This window comes from Pelobates fuscus, chromosome 1 (genome assembly GCF_036172605.1).
Source record: "Pelobates fuscus isolate aPelFus1 chromosome 1, aPelFus1.pri, whole genome shotgun sequence".
Taxonomy (NCBI): domain Eukaryota; kingdom Metazoa; phylum Chordata; class Amphibia; order Anura; family Pelobatidae; genus Pelobates; species Pelobates fuscus.
The window spans coordinates 161,665,119-161,687,374 of NC_086317.1; the positions used below are offsets into that span (position 1 = coordinate 161,665,119).

At 42.8% G+C, this 22,256-nt stretch overlaps 1 protein-coding gene across 1 annotated transcript in view; it reads left to right on the forward strand.

Moving 5' to 3' along the window:
• LOC134608587 (cathepsin E-A-like) overlaps window positions 1-22,256 on the forward strand; it is a 67,984-nt gene that overhangs the window by 19,268 nt on the left and 26,460 nt on the right. Inside the window, exons 2-6 of the mRNA XM_063451511.1 lie at window positions 102-255; window positions 1,237-1,354; window positions 10,737-10,855; window positions 17,524-17,723; window positions 19,574-19,696. Of these exons, the coding sequence (XP_063307581.1) occupies window positions 102-255; window positions 1,237-1,354; window positions 10,737-10,855; window positions 17,524-17,723; window positions 19,574-19,696 (714 nt within the window). The remainder of the gene's footprint in view (window positions 1-101; window positions 256-1,236; window positions 1,355-10,736; window positions 10,856-17,523; window positions 17,724-19,573; window positions 19,697-22,256) is intronic.

Consider the following 22,256-nt stretch of genomic DNA (forward strand, 5'->3'; position numbering starts at 1 on the left):
TTAACTGCGACTTAGTGATTGTTTTTCAACTAGCTACCCTCAAAAGCAAACATCTCATCTGTTCCATCCAAGGTGATACAGAACATGTTTTCATTGTACAGGATTCCTCTGAAAAGGCAGACATCTCTCAGAAAAATCCTGAAAGAAAGAGGAGAGCTACCACTATGGGACTTACAACAATTCAATTTGGCCAAGTATTGTTTGTCATGTAACAACTCAGAGATCATCGATGAGCCCCTTTTTAACTTCTTTGATGTGAGTATACAAATGACTTATATCAGGACAAGATTCTGAATACTATCGGTTACAGACTACAGCCCCATAACAATTTTGGCACAGTAGCAAGAGAGAAGATGAAAGAGAATACATAGAAGTATATTATTCAAGAGGCCCAATATTAACATTACTATGCTGAAGTCAGTTGCTTGAAGGCTGTGTACTTAATTTCCATAGGGAAGCCTAAAGTGGTATAATGCCAAATTATTCAAGGTCTCTGGCTAAACAGGACAGTTGCCCCAGTACTCTTGGATTTGGGGTACAAAAACATTGGCACAAGCAGACTAACTAGTAGCTTGTGGCCTAAACTTGCAAGCAGATAATGTAGACATGATTCACAGCAGCCACAATGTATGAAATTAAAGTGAGATTTCGGAAGAGTGTGTCCTCTTTTTTTTATTTTACAAAAAGGGCAGATGTCAATAAAAATTGGCGTGAACCTTGTTTCACTGCTCTTGGCTGTCAAGACAAGCAGTCCTGTTACTTCCTGGTTGTTAAGCTCAGCTGAGTCCTCTCTTTGAGCTAAATTGGAAAGTGTGTCTTTGGACAGCCACAGGAAGTTTGGTCTGAGGAAAAAGTGTGGGGCTTGCAAAAGCTGCCGGTAAGAGATTTGCTGTTTTTATAAACTGTTTTTAGATATACCCCAATGCAAACAAATCTGTAATTTAATGCACACAATGCTATATCTACTACATAGTTATTTTGTATTATTATTTTCTGTTTTGGCAGTGGAGTGTCCCTTTAAGTGTATATAAATCTATTTGAGGCCCATTATATCTGCCTCTTGAAAAGCCCATTCCGCCAAACCATGGTTTAATGGGATTTCAGAGCACCAAAGCTAATTGGGATATCTGTAACATTATTAGCTTCACCCTTTTATAGGTTCCCCTCCTTCATGCATGCACAATATATTGTAATATATCTCCTAAGCAATTGTCCTCTCTCTTCTGTCCTTTCCAGGTGGAATATTTTGGAGAGATCTCCATTGGTTCCCCTCCTCAGAACTTCCTGGTTGTGTTTGACACTGGCTCATCCAACTTATGGGTTCCATCTATAAATTGCCAAAGTCTAGCATGTGGTAAGACATGCGTGCTTTTATCTGTTAGAAGATGTACAGTATTTATTATAATTCCTAACACAAATCTGCTTCCACAGGGCATGTTTCTTTCCCTCTCAGGTATGCTTAGTAATATATAGAACTACAGAGTTATGTCCTCCTTTATCTAGACAGGACAAAATACATTTGGTTTCTCCTCTAGACATATTCCTAAGCTGTAGAGGAAGGGTGTTCAGTTTTATTTTTTCTGAGCCTGTTTGCCATCTAGTGGCTTTTTAGCCACCCCAAAGGGCAAACATGTCTAATCTCCGATCTAAAATATCCATGTCTGTGGATATGAGAGCTATTTAGATCAGAGATGGGGCATTTTACCATTTGAAATTGCCATTGCCATTTCAGTGCAAGCTTATTTTAGTAGTGGGACATATATGTTATGCCTCCATTTTGGGGTTAATGGAATGATTATCTTTATTTTCTTTCAAGGTATTTTAGTTTTTTGCAAGAAAATATAAATGTACAGAAAGTAAGTCACATTATTTGACACACAACAAACATAGTTTCCCAATCATATCAGGACATGACACAAAGCATCAAAAATGTTAATTTTACATTCTAATGATTTCCAATGTGAGCCTGGAACCCCCATTCCCCAAAATAGTTGTGTCTCTGAAGGGTGTTCATTTTAATCCGTTGCCTCTTCCTTCTACCATTAATGTTCTTTTTAACCTTACTAAAGAAGGACTGGGATATATATTGGGATATATTGCACAATAAATTCAATAATTTGGGTAATAAAGACATCTAAAGATCTATCACCCTGCCCACAACAATATTAAAATGTGTTCTGGAAATTATGCTTTTTCTAATGGGTTCTAGTAAGGGAAATATCTTTTTTTTCAGTTATAAGAGAATTTGGCCCATGAGAAAGAATTAAGGTCAGGACTGCAATACATAGGGTGGGCCTGCATTCTTTCAATAATTCATGGCACTAAAATAGCCTAGTTTCCGATGCAGATATGTGACAGCACAGCCCAAACCCTGCAGACAGCAAGGCATGACCACCCCCTTTTTTTTTTTTCAATTCTTTATTTAGGTCGTGCATGAGGATAACATACATGTGTGCAATATCACAACGATTGTCGCACACAGATCGTAAAACATTGGATTATAAACATATGGTAGTAGATGCTAGGCACATTTTTTGTTTTATAGAGAGAAGACTAGAAGATGCATTCTGGTCTAGCCATGTAATATCACATAATTTCCTTGAGATCGACATGCCTAAAGGTTTGTAGGGAACGTGTGGGGTTATATTCCTTGTGTGGGTCCGCTAACCTCCGGGAGTGTACCCATGCAAGTATTGTGTGCACTTGTATCGTTCCCTGGTGAGTTAACAATGCAATAAACTAAGATAACTTAAACTAAGGTAACAAAATAACAAAGTGCAGAGGCCCTACTGGGGATAGTCATACAATCGAGTGTTTCATCCTGATGGCACTGCTATCGTAGCGAGTATTACTGGCATGTAAGCAGCATTGTAGCGCCATCAGTGTTCCACTTGGAGGGCAAGTTATACCTATGTCTGGTATTAAGTATTACACCCGGCTATGGCAGGGTTAAGCTCAAGAGATAAGTTAGGCTTATGTCAGGCGGGGGGGGGGGGGGGGGAAGCAATGTGGTCGACAGACCTTCCTGCTGAAGGAGTGCGGTCAACAAGTATTTAACTGTAGCAGCTTAAGAAACTTATCGTGGCTGCGGAACTGGTAAATATATTTAACAATTAGGGTATTGAGTCCTGTACATCACGTTTCAGTGTCCGATATATTTCAGGTAGTCACAGTTCCACTCGGTGCGGTCGTTGGTCCGCGCGGGACAAATGGTGTCACTCTTCCGGGGTTCCACTTGTGTGCCGGTTTGTTTGTTCCCTGAATTTCAACTGCATGTAGAGAGTCCTGAGGGAGACCCAGTGTGGGTAGTAGCACTGTGGCTTCCTGGAGGTCACGTACTTCATGGGTGGTGTCTTCGTGTTGGATTATTAGCTTGCGAGCTTGGTGCCATTTATATTTTTTAGCTGAGTATTGCTGGAACCGCACGATCAGGTCCCGTGGGGCTGCCACTGGTACCGAGGCCGGCTTTGGGGCTCGGAAGAAGCCGTCCACTATGATTGATTTTGCCTGCCGTGGTGATAATAGGGCCACTAGTAGGCGCGGTATTTCGGCCTGTGGAGTGTTCTCCAGGATGCCCCGTACCTTTATGTTATTAGCCCGGCGTACTTCCTCCAGTGCTGTGAAGCGGCATTCATATTCCTCGTTTTGTTTCTGCAATCCTTGGACCTCTTGTTGTAGTGAGGCAAGTTGGTCTGAGCAGATGTTGGAGGCAGTCTCAAGTGCTCTCATCCGGCTTGTCAGGCCGTGAATGTGGTTGCGGAGTGAGGCTACGTCTGTATGAATATTCGCTTGGAGGTCCGCGAGGAGCGCCTTTAGTACCGCTGTAGTTACCGGTGAGGTATCCGCCGCTTGGCGGCCAGTGTTGGTCTTTGCACGGGTGGTAGGTCCACTGTTTCATCCCCTGAGGAGAGGTCGTCTGATAAGTCAGAGTAGGTTTCTGGGTAGGCGGCCATCTTGGGCCTAGTGATCTCTCTTGTCTGCTGCAGAAGATCCGCAATATTAGGTCCCTGCCTCGGTTTGTCGGGTTTTATTTTTTTGGTCTTGCGCCCCATCTTGTGATACTATCCCCCTTGGTCATCGCAGGGAGCCCAAAGTGGCTTTAATTGTGTGCAAAGGCTGTGTTTGGGCCTGAAAATGCCGGAGCTCTCTTGCCATGCGACTGTTCAGCTCGGCTGCTTGGCTCCACCCCATGACCACCCCTTTAAGAGACCCTTGCTGGGTTTGAACTCACAGCTTCAGCATCAAAGTCAGATTCTCTGCCGTGCTGTCCACCCAGCTTCAGTATCTGTCTGCATTATTCTGCTTCCTGACTCCTTGCCTGGATGGAGCAGTGCTGATCTATCTGCAGCCCCTTTCCAATTATGGTCAGCTGCTCCTAATCAGCAGGCTGTAAAAGCCAGCTCTGCCTGAGACCTAGTATCTGGTCATTTTGTTTGGTTTTTTTCCTGCCGGATCTTTGCTACTCTTTTGACTGATTTCCTGGACTCTGACTTCTGCCTGATTAACCAACTATGTTACTCCGCTGCCAGCCCTGACTTCTGCTTCTTGTCTGACCCTGCCTTTGGATTTCCCCTTAATCTGTACTGAACTTTTGGTTTTTGCCTCCTCCCTGTGTCATCTCCTGCAACTGGGCTCCAACTCCTGGTAAACTGTTACAAGATATCCTAGAGAAAATTCCTGGTTTATCATGGCTAAAATGTATTATTATTTATTTATGAAATATTTTACCAGGAAAGATACATTGAGATTTCTCTCGTTTGCAAGTATGTCCTGGGTCCACAAATCATTGCATTGTTACATTAGGGTACAATAAAATACAAAAACAATATATATATACAAAATCTAACATAGAACAGGTAGGAGATATATAAATCAACCATGACAGGTGCATTCTGTTTTGAGGTATGTAGAGAGGACCCTCTTAAAGGACTTTAGGCTTGGGGAAGATTTGAAATTGTGCGGGAGGTCGTTCCACAATTGCGGTGCTCTGTAGGAGAAGGAGGATCGGGCTGCTTTCTTTTTGTATTGAGGTAGACTAAGTAAAGTGTTGGTACTAGATCGGAGGATATAGGAAGTGGGAACAGCTGGGGAAAGCATTTTTTTCAGGTAGGGTGGGAGTTTCCGAGAAACACAAGGCTAGAAAGATGAAGGGTGCATCTGGTTTCCAGCGACAGCCAGCTTAGTTCTTTTAGCATGTCACAATGGTGGGTCCTGTAATTACATTGTAGCACTAATCGGCAGAACGAGTTATACAATGTGTTTAGTTTATTAATGTGGGATTGCGATGCAGATGTATATACTACATCCCCATAATCAATGATTGACATATTTTCCTTTACTGTAGGGCTTAGGAAGGATTTGTTTCTGTACAGGGCACCTAGTTTTGGATAAAGTTTAGATGCAAGCTTTTCTATGTGCAGGCCAAAAGATAGATTGGGGTCTAACATCATACCTAAGTATTTGAAAGAGTGGACTGTGGTCAGTGTGCCATTTGAATTTGTTTTGATGGATAGGTGGGAATTGTGTAATTTAGGTACTGTTCCAAAGATCATTGTGACAGTTTTGTCAGTGTTCAGGAAGAGTTTGTTTTTTGCAATCCACTTTTCTACCTCTGTAAACTGGTCTTGGAGCACAGCCTCAAGCTGCGGTAGATTGGATTTGCTCACATAGATTACTGTGTCATATGCGTACATTTGAGGATTTGAGGATTTCAGACATTAGGCAGATCATTTATAAATAATGTAAATAGTAGGGGGCTGAGAATGGAACCTTGGGGAACACCACACGTGACTGGAAGAGGGAGGGAGTCGCTGTCAGAAATCGACACATATTGCGAGCGATCCGATACATACGATCGAAACCAGGTTAGCGAATGATCACCAATACCTGAGTTTTTGAGTTTGTGCAGTAGAATGTCGTGGTCTACTGTGTCAAAGGCCTTAGCAAAATCAAGGAAAATAGCTCCAGTTAGGTCTCCTTGTTCCATGCCAGTTTGGATGTCATTGCAAACTTTTAAGAGGGCAGTTGTAGTGGAGTGATTCTGGCGAAAGCCCGATTGATCAAGGGTCAGATAGTTTGATTGTTGGTAGTACAGTTGAGTATGGACACATTTTTTTAAGATTTTTGACAATACCGGGAGCAATGATATTGGGCGATAGTTAGAAACCAAATTAGTGTCACCACTTTTATGGATAGGCACTACTCTCGCAGTCTTCCAAAGTTTGGGTATGTATCCAGACACCAAGGATTCGTTAATTAGAGTTGCAACAGGTTTAGCAATTGCCGGCGCACTGAGCTTCAACAGCATTGCTGGGATTTGATCAGGTCCGGACTGGTTTTCCATTTTTAGATTATTAAGATGTTTTTAATGACACTAACAGGTACAGGTCTAAAAAATAACTTGTCTATATTGGGCCTTTGCAAATTTAGTGGGACCTGATCCACATTTGTAGTTTCAGGATGTGTGTCATTTATTAGTTTGGCAATCAGGGCAGTAGAGCATCCTACAAAATAATTGTTAAAGGCATTTGCTACATCTAAGGGAAGTTGCAGGGCTTGGTTATCCACTTTGACAGTGGAGGGTTGGGAGTGGATTGGGGGAGTTTTTAGTTTATTTATGACTTTACAAAAGTTTCTAGGGTTTGAGATGTTATTGTTCAGATTTTCATATAAATATTGGGCCTTGGCCAATTTTGTCTGTTTTGTGCATATATTTTGCCATTGTCTATAATGTTGTCCGTGAGTAATGTCCCCTATCTTCACCCCTTGGATATTAGGAAGATTCCCGATAGACTCTGCCAGCAGATTTATAGTTAACACAAATAACAGGGGTGACAATGGGCACCCCTGCCTTGCACTATTTGTTATTTTAAATTCTTGAGGTATGAAGCCAAAAGGTGAAACCATTGCTCTTTGTGAACTGTACAAAGCAAATGCTGCCTTAATAAACTGCAGTGGATAACCCATCTGTACTATAAACTGATGCAGGTATCAATAATGAATTCTGTTGAACACTTTCTCCACGATAGGAGCAGAGAAGGCTTAATGTGTCACATCAGAAAAGCTGCAAATGCTGCCATATGCCTGCCTCCCTGTCACAAATCCCATCTGATCCCTTTTGTATAAGGACCCATCTGGCCCAGGAGATTTTACAGATAATTTTCTCTGCTTCATCTTTTGCTAGTGAAGCCACTATGCATGTTTGGTGCTTTGGGTGTACTTGTTTAAGATCAACCTATGCCAAATAATTATCTATACCCTCATCAGTAGATCGGGTAGTGGAATGATCATCTTTCAAATTGTAGAGCGACTAATAATATGTGGCAAATGTATCACTATTATCTACTGGGTTCAGAATCCTTTCTCCTGTATTATTCAAAATGTAAGCTATTCTCATTGCAACTATTCTTTGATGCAACTTGGCTGTGAGAAGAGTTGATGTCTTGTTACTCTTTGCATAGAAGGTTTTTCTCAGTCTCCATAATTGGAGTGATGTAGCCACTAAGTGTAACTTATCAAGAGCCAACTTTACTTTCTCCAGGTTTTAGAGAGTCAACAGGCTAGGTAAGGACTTCTAGATCTGCTGTTTCAGAAGCCATTAGTTTGAGCTGCTGGTTTATCTCCCATACTTTGTCTAACCGTTCATTGGCCTCAGTGTGTTCTAGTTGAGCTGTCATGGTTCCAACTTTTGAATTGTAGTTCTGTGTTGTAGGAGAAAAAAGTCTTCTCAACTTGGACTCTATGTGTGATGCAAGCTTCATCCATTAGCGAGCTTTGTTTCCTGCATGGCCTGTTGCAGTCTAGTGCTTTCCCGACCCCTCTGTTTCCCTGTCTGTAACACACAGGGGTGGTGGTTGTGCTTTATGTTTAGCCTTTGCCCAGTTGTTGCCAGCCTTCTCTGCCTTTTGCATATTAAGGCTTTTTAGAAGACGTTACAATGGCTTTAACTGTCGCTGCCAAGCCATGCATCTCCCCCATTCTTAGTTGTACTGTATTGCTGATAAAGTGAAGCTTTGTCCCCTGGTTATAAACAAGTTTAGGATTAAGGATCTGCTGCAGGGACGGTGCAAGGATTTTTGACTACACAGATGAGGATGCATTTTGCGGGCCCCCTTCCCCCCCCCCCAAAAAAAAAAATTTCTCCCATATAGATACAGGCAAAAATACATATATGCCCCCAGCCCCTCTTCTTTCTGCTTTCTCCTACTCTTGCCCTCCAGTCTCCTTGGAAGGAAGTCCTCCCATGCCGTTGAAAAAGGGGCTGGTGGTAGTTTCCCACCCTGTTAGGTGCCAGCCGCGCTGTGTGCTACAGGGGGAGCAGAGATATGATGCATTCATATCCCTGCCTCCTCCACACAGTCCGTGGCACTGCAGAAAGGAAGGCAGGCTGGAAGGGTTTGCTGCCACTCGGCCATGCTACGAGAAGTGACTGGCAGGAGAGGAGCGGTGTGCTTTTCCCTCCTGCCGGCCCCCAGGACATTTGCACAACTGGACGCTCCAGACCTGGTTTGCTGTTAGGATTAGAAAAAAATATAAGAAAAGATGTCCCCAAGCTCTCCAATAAATAGAAGGCTGTAAACTAAATACTGTCTTAAAAACCTGGGCATCTCTTTGACCATAGTCACCATAGTCAGAAAACCTGACTATAATGTAATGTCAGCAATACAAAGCTATATTTCTGGCACTATAGTTCCCTCTGCCTCGCAACTCCCTTGCACCCCCCACATTGGTGAATAAAGTGTTAGAAACCTTTTTTATTTACTTACCTAATCCTATCTGCGCTTGGTTGCGGCTCCGCTTTCTCTGACGTCGCTCGATGAAGGTAACATAATTGCGCATGGGTGCCAAGTGTCGTGCACGCCACATTAGGCCCTCCCTATAGGAAAGCATTGAATCAATGCTTTCCTATGGGAAACAGTTGACGCTGGATGTCCTCGTGCAGAGTGTGAGGATGTCCAGCATCAGTTACCGGACTGATGCAACTGAAAATGACTCCAGTGGCCGTCTGGTAGTAAGCCACTAGAGGCTGTCTTAGTGTGGCAATGTCAACATTGCAGTTGTTTTACATTGCAGCACTAAGTGCAATATTGACACTGTAACCAGACCACTTCAATGAGCTGAAGTGGTCGGACTGCCTATAGTGTCCGTTTAATGTTCACTTTCTTTTTGAGGGTAGATCTCCACAAAATTAATTGAAGGTCCCAGGTTTATGGTAGCTGGACAACAGGTCCCACTTGTTATGTTTTCATTTCATCTGTTGCAGGATAAGGGCTAATTAGTGCACTTTACTAATAATACATATACCGGTCAGGAGGTTGGGTCTCCAAACAAGGAATATTGTTATAATAATATTGCACTTCTAGACAACATGATAATTCTAGGTAGGAGCAGGGGAACTGTTCATTATTATTCACTCTTCACCCGCTGCACATGGAATTGTTTCTTTTCCTCCTATTACAATATAGTCTTGGATACAAGTACACTTAATAAGAAAACATTTCACTTCCCTAGGGATGGAGTAATGATTGGGCCAAAGCCTCATCTGCTCATTTATAGTCATTCGTAGCCCACCACATATAGGGTAAAATGTTGAAGGTCTCAGTTGTTTCATTGGCCGGTGCGATTTTAGGGCCTTCCCCACTCACCACAAAAAGGATAATTTACCTGGTACTAATGAATAAGTACTAATACGTGGGGCCCCTAAGCTATGGCTCTCACTCATGTTATTATTAATATTCACTTCATTACAGCTTCTAAATGAAATTGAAATTAATTCGGAGACAGAATCGTATAAAACATTTTTTAATTTGCCAAAGAGTAAATGCAGTCATTTTCTACTCTGTAAGATTTATAGACTTGGGGATTACAATAATAAACACACATACATGAAACGCATAGATACACACACTGAAACAACACTGATATATACATATACCCAGACACACAAATACACACACTGACACATACACACAAATGCAGATACACACACAACTACACTAAAATAAACACACACATTGTGACACACAAATACAAATAAACACACACTGATCCATGCAGACATTGTAACATTCACACACATTGACACCCATATACACACTCTGACACACACACACATTGACACAGAAATACACACACTGACACATACACACACACTCAGATACACACTGATACATGCACACACCTTTACACACACATACTTACAGTGTACATATATACACATTGACACTCAGATACACATACTCACACCTTTATTTACATATACACACAGACACATTTACACTTACACACTGTGACACATAAATATTCATACACACACTGACACACAGATGCACACACCTTGACACACTGACACATACATACACACATACACAAACACACAGATACACACATAGATACATGTCATAATATACAGGGACGTTTTAGCCACGAGGCAAACAAGGCATTTGCCTTGGGCGGCATTTTCCAGGGGACGGCAAAAAACGCCGCCCTAAATGCCTTGTTAGCCTTGTGGCTAACTGACATGCTGGGCGGGCGGCGCTGGCGGGCGTGCGGGAGGCTGGCGAGGGAGCACTTCCTCTGAGCTGTCTGCACAGCTCCCTTGCGCACAGCATAGTGAGGCTGGGAGCCGGAATATGACGTCATAGGGCAGCACAAAACCAGGATACACCACTGTTTATATAGTTTGGTGACCATTGTGTCTAGTGAAATTCGCTACATAAGTAATCATTTCTACTCAGTTACACACTCCAGATACCAGTCCAGCAAGTCACGCACCTACGTTCCTAATGGATCTTTATTCTTCATCCAGTATGGCACGGGCAATGTCACTTGCGAAATAGCGGTCGATCAGGTTACGGTGAGTTTAAAAGATACAATCTGAATTGCATTAACTGTGCATTATGAAAACTTATTTGGTATAATTCATTTTCGACATCATATTTTTTTCCTACTCCCACTGCCTAAACTTTTTTTGTAAATATTTTATTGCTTTATTGGCTCTATTTTGGAGCTACTAACCAAGTTATTTTTCCTAATATTTAATTTTTTTTCTATTTTTTTTACATTTTATTATTGGGTATCCATCCTATATCTGGTTCAATACAACTCTGATTGTTCTGCTTTACCAACTGTTCACTGGTACAATGTTGAATAAAACATAGATTCATACTACTATGGTTAGATCTTGTGAGTGTTCTCCTGGATCCTTTTTTGACTTCTAAACTTCCTTGCTCAATAATGTCAAAGCTTTTATACTTTTGTGCAGTTGTTGCTGTAGATTCCCTCATTGGAAAAAACATGATTGCAATATTGTGACCCTTGTGACCTATTGGTATTTATATCCCATATTATGGTGTTAAAATTCTTGTAATGTAATGTGAGGGGTCTCAACACACCGCATAAAAGGAGACTTTTGACCAAGGAGGTAAAGGTTCAGAAGGCTGATATAACATGTGTTCAGGAGAACCACTAAGAGATAACAATTTCAGGAACATTATGGTTAAAAAGTTTCCCATACAATTTCACTCCACATTAATAAACAAATCCAGAGGAGTGCCTCTCTTTTCTTTTTTTTCTTTTTTTATAATTATTTATTTTTGCGTTGACAGAGGATATGACATATTTTATCAATGTAGGCTTGCGCAAAAGCCAGTGCATGGTTCAAAAGTGAGCAGTTTGTATGGAGAATGGCAGTATACCTAATATGTCTTATTTGCACTTGTGGCGTAGTCGCCGTCTGTCAGCGTTTTTTGTAGAACATGAAGAGAAATTGCTTACATAACAGGAAGTAACAATGGGTTTAACTGAGGTAGTATTTCAGTAGCTTAGTGTGGTGTATAGAAGGCCGGGGTACCGGTTGTCTCGGCCTAGAAGAAAGAGAAGTGGGGGTTGGGGGTAAGGAGAAGGGGGGGGGGGTACATAGGTGGGTTTAAGGATGACGTCTTGTTTGGTGTATTATGTGTTGGTTCGTTGGTCGATCCGGGTGTCATTATTGTTTGTCAATGTAGTTTTCCCATGGTTCCCACGTCCTGGAGAATGACTTTATGGAGCCTCGAACTTGGGCTGTCATTTTGTCCATAAGGTGACATTCCTTAATTTTGTTGAGTACTGTGGTCATGGGGGGTGTGGTGGGTCGTAACCAGGTTTGGGCCAAGGCCCCTCTGGCTGCTAGGGCGATTTTGTTGAACAGCTGTTGTTCTAGCCTGGGCGAATTATCATATGGTTTAGCCAGGAGGAACGCCCATGGGTTTAGTTCGACAGGTCTGGATAGAATCTGGGATGTCAGTGTTTGGATGCCTTCCCAAAATGTTCTAACCTGGGGACAGGTCCACCACATGTGGGTGTATGTCCCTTTTGCTCCGCAGTACCGCCAGCAGAGGTCTGTGGGTGTCTTTTTTTCATATGGTACAATTGGACTGGCGTGGTGTACCACCGGAACATTGTTTTATATGATTGTTCTTGCATTGTGACGCATATAGAGGTTTTTGAGTTGGCCTCCCATATGTCTTGCCAGTCGATACCCTCTAGTGATTCGCCCAAGTCGGTTTCCCATTTATTAGTGTAATGTAGAGTGCCCCATTCCTTGGTGGTGGAACAGAGGTGGGAGTAGAGTCGGGTGATCATGCCCCGTTGGTATGCCTATGTGTGGCAGATTTGTTCGAAAAAGGTCGGTTTGGTTTTGGCGGCGGTTTTTACTGTCGTTCGGGTAGCGTAGTTTCGGAGTTGAAGGTATCTGAAAAAGTCAGATGGGGTTAGGGTTGCTCTGGTTTGCAATTCCGGGAATGAGACCACAGAGTCCCCCACATATAGTTGGTGGACTCTCTGGAGGCCTGCGCGCTCGAGGCCCTTGAAGTCCCACGGTCTCATGCCCGGCAAGAAGGCCCTGTTGCGGTATATTGGGGTGAGGGGGGAGGGTGAAGACATTAGTTCATATTTAAGGGCAGTCATGTCCCATCTCTCTTTTTTAATATAAATTATGCTTATGTTACTGAAAAGGTATTGATTGAAGAAAGCGGCAGATTGCTTATTTGGGTGGAAAATGTTAATTAAGGGACATTTACTATTGTTAATGTTTATTTTCCAAACAATGGGCAACTGAATTTTTAAAAAATGTTATGGGGTAAAATACTTAAAAATAAACTTGTAATTTGCGGTGACACTAATTTTTGTTTTAGACCGAGATTTAGACATCAACAGAGAGGGATCCAGCTTAGCAGAGGGTTATTCTACAGACCGATTTGCCAAGTTATGCACTGACTTCTTATTTGAAAATAGATTATATGATGTGTGGAAGGCACTACAAAAGGGAGAAAAAGATTATGCCTATCATTCCACTTTGTGCAATATGTACTCAAGGATAGATCGCTTTTTACTGGATGAAATAACATTGTCTTCTGTTGTCAAAGTTGAAATCTTGGATGTCAAATGGTCAGACCACGCTTCCATTGTTCTTCATCTATCTGAGTCTCTCAAATCCAGATTGTGCCTGAAAATTAAGCGATTACATGGTGTTGGGTGAGGAGAATAAACTGCTAGCTGAGAAAGTACTCCAATAGTGATGTCCCGAACTGTTCGCAGGCGAATAGTTTCCGGCAAACATCGCTTGTTCGCGTTCCCCACGGACGGCGAACACATGCGCTGTTCGGTCCGCCCCTATTCATCATCATTGAGTAAACTTTGACCCTGGCCTGTACCTCACAGTCAGTAGACACATTCCAGCCATTCAGCAGCAGACCCTCCCTCCCAGGCCCTCCCACCTCCTGGACAGCATCCATCTTACATTCATTGTGAAGCTGCATTCTTAGTGAGAGTAGGGACAGTGTAGCTGCTGCTGATTTGATAGGGAAATTGATAGCTAGGCTAGTGTATTCAGTGTCCACTACAGTCCTGAAGGACTCATCTGATCTCTGCTGTAAGGACAGCACCCCAAAAAGCCCTTTTTAGGGCTAGAACATCAGTCTGCTTTTTTTTTTGTGTGTAATGTAATTGCAGTTGCCTGCCTGCCAGCCAGCCTGTGTGTCAGGCTCACAGCATATACTGTGCCCACTTGCCCAGTGCCACCACTCACTCACTGGTGTCACAATAGCTTGCATTTAAAAAAAACAAAACTTTTTGGACTGTAATATAGCAGTCAGTTTCCTTCACTAGTGTGCATTTCAGGGTCTGCCAGGGCACAGTGTCACACCAGTGCAACTCATATCTGGTGTAACAGTAGTGTACATTTAAACATATCCCTTTTATCTACATCCTCTGGCAATAATGGTTGCGCATCACTAATTTCTTCCAACTGATGTGTAAATAACTCCTCTGACAGATCAAGTGAAGCGGCTATGGTGCTAGTGTTGGTGGTGGCGGCAGGCGGGCGAGTGGTAACTTGAGAGGTGCCCAAAGCTAAGCTGGAGGAGGATGGTGCGTCAAAGTTCCGAGCGGAAGCTGTAGAAGATTGGGTGTCCTGTGTTAGCCAGTCAACTATGTCCTCAGAACTTTTCGAGTTCAGGGTACGTGGCCTCTGAACACTGGGCATTATTCTAGGGCCAAAGGGAATCACTGCACCATGACCACAACGGCTCCTGTAGGGTGGCCTGCCTCTGCCTGTCATTTTTTTTTCGATTAGTGGTACTATGCGTGCAAGCTACTGTGACAACAGATATGAGTGGCACTGTGCACTGGCAGAAGTTGGCAGAGTAGACGCTATAGGCCTGACACACACGCTTGCAGACAACTAACTGCTATTCAATCTATTACAGTCACAATTTTTTTTTTTAAATGTACACTACTGTTACACCAGATATGAGTTGCACTGGTGTGACACTGTGCCCTGGCAGGCCCTGAAATGCACACGTGTGAAGGAAACTGACTGCTATTATTTCACAGTCACATTTCTAGTTTTTTTTTTTTATGTACACTACTGTTACACCAGATATGAGTTGCCCTGGTGTGACACTGTGCCCTGGCAGGCCCTGAAACGCACACGTGTGAAGGAAACTGACTTCTATTATATTACAGTCAAAAATGTTTTTTTTTTTTTTAAATGCAAGCTATTGTGACACCAGATATGAGTGGTGGCACTGGACACGTGGGCACAGTATACGCTGTGAGCCTGACACACACGCTGGCAGGCAGGCAACTGCAATTAGATTACACAGAAAAAAAAAAAGCAGACTAGCCCTAAAAAGGGCTTTTTGGGGGTGCTGTCCTTACAGCAGAGATCAGATGAGTCCTTCAGGACTGTATTGGACACTGAATATACTAGCCTAGCTATCGATTTCCCTATTAAATCAGCTGCAGCTACACTGTCCCTCCTCTCACTAAGAATGCAGCTTCCGGGGGGCGGGGCCTAGCGGGGCAAGCTGTCATGGAGGAAAGACGCACTTCGTGTGAGCTCCCTCAATATCTCACTTTAAGCAGCTATCAACAAGTGAATTTCACCCCAGAAGGGGATGACCCAGCAATGTTGCTCCTACCTGACCGACCCGACATGCTTAATAGCGGTCAGCAACTTGACAGAGTCTTACTTACCTCCGTGTGGCCTGGTGGTCACCAGGCGGGAGAGGCGGACGATCTCCCGATCCTGAGATGCCCAGGAGCAGCTACTTCCCGGCAGGAGCTCCGATACCCCCCCCTCGGACCGGTGGGGGTTATCCCGGTCCACCCCTGAGAGGCTGTCTGGAGCTAATGGACGCACAGAGCCGCCCAGGCTGACATACTCATCTGCGACTCTCCCAATATGGCGGCAGCCGCGTGTCCTCCTGGTACCAGCAAAGCATGGCAGGATATTGAGTCTAAGCTGGACAGATTCTTTAATCAATTTTGGAAGCAAATAACAAGCAGGAAGCCCCAACAAGCTCTACCACAGCCCCAACAAGCTCCACCACAGCTAAGCGAAGCAGTCCCCAATAAAATCCACCAACGCAAAAGGCGTCGAAGACGGGACCGGAGGCACAAACAGAAATGCAGAACCTGCCCAACATCAAGCACTCGCCTCCACTTTAAGCCACCACAATCCCGCACCGGACGTGAAGCACCACCGGGACAGATCCGACCACCCGACAAAACAAGCTTCCACCACCTCAAGCCGCGAACCCGGCACTCAGCCAGAGACTTGCCTTTGTTGTTCCAGGTATCAGGGACTCCCAGGGTCTGCACCTGGCGCCCAGAAGGGATCGGATGAGCACAAGCAGTAAACAGCAGCCTGCCAAGCATGTCCCACTATAGCCGATCCTCCACACCATGCCTGATCACATGAACTGCTCTCTGCACATTAACTAATTGTAACGTAGCAAGCGTTTAAACATGTAATTATTTAACCTCCTAAAGAGTTTATTGTCGTAGTTCCTTACATGCCTTTACCTTAACCGTTCATGTATTATGTTATTCACTAGTCTCATCTCATGGGGCGACTCACACTTGATTTATAACTAGTGGTGGAGCTGCTGATATAAATACACAGTTGATAACGTGCAAGCTACATCCTAAACATGACAGCCATCTTTCACAACAATGTACTGCTATATACTCATACCCTCAGTGCAACTAGCCATGATATACGCACATTTAGCCTAGCATGCTCAAATATAACACACTTTTATCTAAAAAAAAAAAAAAAAAAAAAGGAATGCAGCTTCCGAATGAATCTAAAATGGATGCTGTCCAGGAGGTGGGATGGTCTGGTAGGGAGGGTCTGCTGCTGATTGGCTGGAATGTGTCTGCTGACTGTGAGCTACAGGGTCAAAGTTTACTCAATGATGACGAATAGGGGGCGTACCGAACATCGCATATGTTCGCCATCCGTGGCGAATGTGAACAAGCTATGTTCGCCAGGAACTATTCGCCAGTGAACTGTTCGGGACATCTCTAGCTACTGTATGTTCCACACTGTTTATTTTTCCAATCCAAAATAAAAACCTACCCTCCAGATCATCAATATTCTTAATAGTATGACATGCCACTAAACAGGATAGAGACACCCCTCAAGTTAGACCTAAAAGTAGAATGAAACTGCATAGCAAAATGCTTCACAATCAAGCCGGGGATGATACCATTTTAAAGTGTGTCTCTTGAACACAAACCACGCTTATTTTCAAGGTCCTCAGCACCTTAAATATTAGGCGTCTCTTGTGGTCATCTAACACAACAATTTTTTTAAAGACACCAGAGTAGGTTATTTACACGAGAACAATTGACTTAATTTAGACTTTCAATAGGCAAATGGTAGAGCTCTAGGTGTTTAAAAGTGGAAAATCCCATGCTTCTATTGCATCCTAAAGGTAGCAAAGCATCATGGGAGTTGTAGTGTTTCCAGCAGCAGTGGTTCTACCGATTCCACACTTTAAAACACATCTCCTGTTTCTGTAGATGTCTTCAGATGGATGTGCAGTAGATGAATGGTAACATTATAACAGATAATATATACATTTTCAGAAGCTGAGTAACTCTCAAAAGCAACTACTGTGTTTAGGGGACCGATGAAGAAGCTATATAAAACTAATTATAATTGTAAATATTCTATTTTCTATTCTTCTACAGATTCAAGATATCACAGTGCGCAATCAACCATTTGGTGAGAGTATATTAGAACCAGGAAATGCCTTTGTGAATATGCCTTTTGATGGGATCTTGGGTCTCGCATATCCCTCTCTGGCAGCAGGCGGTTGCACTCCTGTGTTTGATAACATGATTAATCAGCATTTAGTGGAAAGCCCAGTATTTGCTTTCTATCTCAGCAGGTAACAACATTAAGATATGCCAATTTGTTGACCTCACCTCTATTTATCCAAGAGATTGGCCCATTATTTAAACACTACATCAAAATCCATTCAGCACTGTGAATTTCATGCCATCCATGTACTATTTCTTGTAACATCACACCACACAGTGAGGGGTCCCCAATCTCAAGACAGTACCATGTCACAGTCTGCACACAGACTGTTACTGGATGGCAGTAAACTGTATCTATCTGCAGCTGCTGATGTTTTAATCCAACCTTCTCCTGATAATGATAAATCCAGAGTAGAGCTGAGAAGGCAGAGATGGCTCACATATGTCTCCGCAGCTCTTCTGTCAGTGTATCCCTGTCAAGATATAATGGCATATAATGGCAGCAGGGTCCACCCTGCAGAGCAATACTGGAACATGTATACATGGCCAGATAAATGTAGGGCTACTCGAGCTGAAGCTACTTTGATATAGACCCAATCTGCAAAAATCTTTATATTGGTGATCTGCTGCTGCTGTGGAATATTAATGCCATAATCATAGTGTACATTGGGGGAGTTTCCGATAACCTCCCTTCACTGGCCAAGTACTGGGGAAGACACTGTTCATAAGAGCTTAAGTGCTAAGGTAGCTTTGGATGTCTGATCTGATCTAACTTGTATCTGATCTGTGCCTTAATTGATAACTTGTTGGACTTAAATGTACCTGAAAACACATTGCACATAGACACTACTCCTCTCTGCCCAATGCATATTGATCTTCTTTGCCCAATGACACATATGATGAATTCTCTGGGCAGTTAGTGATAACTTCTACCCCATGCTCACCCAACTGAGTTCTCTATATTTCAACTTGCTTTCTTGTTTTATGTATATCACCAGTTTAGTCGCAGATGTGCTTTTCTCTGCACAAATGACCAAAAAGGCAAATTAAATTTTTTTCAATTGGGTTCATGCTTTTTAGGACCACTTTCGGGACACCCAGACAACTTCAGCTCAAGGAAGTGGTCTGGGTGCCAGGTCCTTCTAGTGTTAACCCTGCAGCTGAAAACATAGCAGTTTCAGAGACACTGCTATGTTTGCAGTGAGGTTTAATCCAGCCTCTAGTGGCTGCCTCATTGACAGCCACTAGAGGCAGCTTCCGCGATTCTCACTGTGAAAATCACAGTGAGAAGACGCTGGACGTCCATAGTAAAGCATTGAGTAATGCTTTCCTATGGGCGATTTGAATGCGCATGCGCATTCAGAGCTGACGTCGGTAGGAGGAGGAGAGGTCACCAGCGTCGAGGGAGGGGTTTTTAACCCCTTCAGCCCAGCGGGAGGGATGCTATGAGGGTGGGGGGGACCTAATAACCCTATAGTGCCAGGAAAATGAGTTTGTTTTCCTGGCACTATAGTGGTCCTTTAAGCTCTAGGTCAGTGAAGCCCCATATCCAGCATTGAATGTATATTCCAGTGGTGTCCTAAGATTTAAGGAACCATAATCTTAAAACATATATTTAAACTACTATCCTCTCTAGGTTTGCACCTGTTAACCCTATAACTGGGTGCCACTTCCTTCATGTTTTCCTGGTCACATTGACTTAAATTTTATATAATTTTATCATATTGACAGTTAGTTCATGAGAATACTGCCCTGAAGTATGTAGTGATTATGTTTTACAGGATTTCTGATTAATTTATCACCTTATTTACTGCTTGCAACATCTGACTTGTACATAATACAGCACTTCCCATACTACATATCAATTTGTATAAGGAAAACATGGCAACGCTAACATAATGTAGACTTTAGTGGTCACACTACCTCCATGTCTTTATTAGCATACACTTTAATAGTAATTTGATCTTCCTTTTTTCAGTGATCCTAACTTATCTAATGGAGGGGAGCTGACATTTGGAGGTATTGACACATCTCTCTTTACTGGACAACTGAACTGGGTACCTGTCACTTACCAGGGCTATTGGCAGATACAACTAGACAAGTAAGTAGATGGCATTTGCCCTTACTCTTCTAATAGAAAAACAAACGTATAATATATACATACATACTTACAGGCAGGGCACATAGGCACAGAATTCTAAGGTGCCCTCTGATCCCTCCTCCCCCCCAAAATAAAAGTCAGATACAGGAAGTTTAATGTACAATAGAACAATTGTTAGGTTGCGCCACAGTTTTTATTTTTTGTTTTTTTTAAGTATATGTTAAAAGTATGATAGAAATTGTACTTAGAGTAAAAAAGTTCAAAGATAATATATAAAAATTAGAAGGAGGTACATAGATAATGAGGCATAGACTTATTATGTTATTCCTTCGTAAGAGTCTTGAGATAGCGGTTTCTCTTGATCCAGTTAAAACATAGGGCGAAAGAAAAAAAACTAAAATGGGATATAGTATGTCACAGGCACGTGATGGGAAATATGTAATCCGTAGTGGTCCTACTCACCTAGTACAAGCTCAGGTGTAACTCGCATTCAGTTTAATGGATTTAATGAATTGATATTGCAAATATAAAATAACCTCAAACATGCATTCATAATTAACAACTGAATATGTTATACATGCAGGGACGTATTAGCCGCGAGGCAAAAAAAGCTGCCCCCAAATGCCCAGGGCAAATGTCTTGTTAGCCTAACAGTCCAGGTGGTCGGGTGGTCGGGCGGGCGGCGCCGCAGAGTGAATGTCGGGAGCCGGAATATGACGTCATATTCCGGCTCCCAAGATCACTCTGCGGCGCGCGAGGGAGCTGAGCAGAGAGCTCAGGGAAAAGTGCTCCCTCACCAGCGCCACCTGCCTGCCCAGCAGTCAGCCAGCCCGCCGGCCCGCCGGTCCACTAGCCCGCCCAGCAGGCACTGGACCCCCAGGGAAAGGGAGAACCCCCCCAGCATTCGCAAAGGTAAGGAGGCTGGAAAAGGGGGGGGGGTGAATTTAAAACAAACAAACAAGTGAGTGTGTTAATGTGAGTGTGTTAGTGTGTGTGTGTGTCTCTTAGTGAGTGTGTGTGTGTGTGTCTGTTAGTGAGTGTGTTTATGTCTGGGAGTGCGTCTGTTAGGGAGTGTGTTACTATGTGTGTGACTGTTAGTGGGAGTGTATGCGTGTCTGCTAGTGACTGTATGTGGAAAGAAGAGGAGTTAAGGGCTGCGCTATTGTACAGAAAACAGTACCATAAAATAGAAACCAATTTGTTGAAGTGTATAATCAGCAAGTGATAAAACCTGTGTATAATAGTCTCTATTACAGTATTTTAAAAATAATAAATAAAACAGAGTCCATCCAGATGTTCAGTAAAAATCAAATGATAAAAACAATAAAAAACGTCTCTCTGATATATGGATAGGGTATGTGTACAATCCTCAGGAGTTGATCCGTCCGGGTTGTAGATAATCCGTATATGTGAAGATAAAAGAAAACACAAAAAACTGCCAATGGTGAAATATTGTAGCTCCAAGGGTAAAAGTAAGTAAAAAGGAGGATTGTACACTCACATTTGATGGAGCTAGGGCCAGCTAGTGATCCCCACTAAAGGATGTACTGGAAGGGTAGGCCCGTCCGTCTGGCTTGGGTTCCGTCGTATTCCACAAGGTATAAGAAACAGCAAATAGTGCTCTCAGTAAGAACAATAAAATAAATACAATAAAATATACTCACAAGAGTAGAGCAGAAAATACTGCTCTATTGCCACAGCGCTGGTGGAATTATCCCCACCTATGGATTTCTTGGAACAGGATACAATAAAAAATGCCAGGAATAATAATAGTAAAAGTGTATGTGAAATACAATAAAATAAGTAAAAGATTGGTCCTATAGAAAAGGTAACCAAAAATAACTTTTATTGTTATAAAATACACAATTTAAAACCATAAACACGTTTCACCTATAAGGCTTTATCAAAAATGGTAATAGAACAATATACCTGGCATAGAACAGTATTTGTAAGAGTACACAGTGGTTAAAAATGGCGCCAAAATCTGTTACACCAATTACAAACAAGTATTAAAAGTTTTTTTTTTAAAACAAACTCAAAACAGATTTAAAACTATATAGTTACATAGATATGGCTTATATTAACCGTAAAATATGGCTGTCAACCATATTTAACCATATTTTACGGTTAATATTACAGCAGGAAAAGGTAAAGGTTCTGGAGTGGCCATCGCAGTCTCCTGACCTTAATATTAACGAGCCACTCTGGGGAGATCTTAAACATGCAGTTCATGCAAGATGATCAAAGACTTTGCATGACCTGGAGGCATTTTGCCAAGATGAATGGGCAGCTATACCACCTGCAAGAATTTGTGGCCTCAAAGACAACTATTACAAAAGACTGCATGCTATCATTGATGCTAAAGGGGCAGGGCCGGCGCAACTGCTAGGCGAACTAGGCATTCGCCTAGGGTGCCGACCGAGATATTTCCTGGTGGGCTCCTCCTGTCCTGGGCCTCAGCGCTGGGCGAGTGGCTCTTGGAAATGGGGGTGCCAAGAGGAGCCCTTTCACACTTCAGGGCGCCCCCAAAGCTGTCCTTCAGTAGGGCAGAGCAGGCACC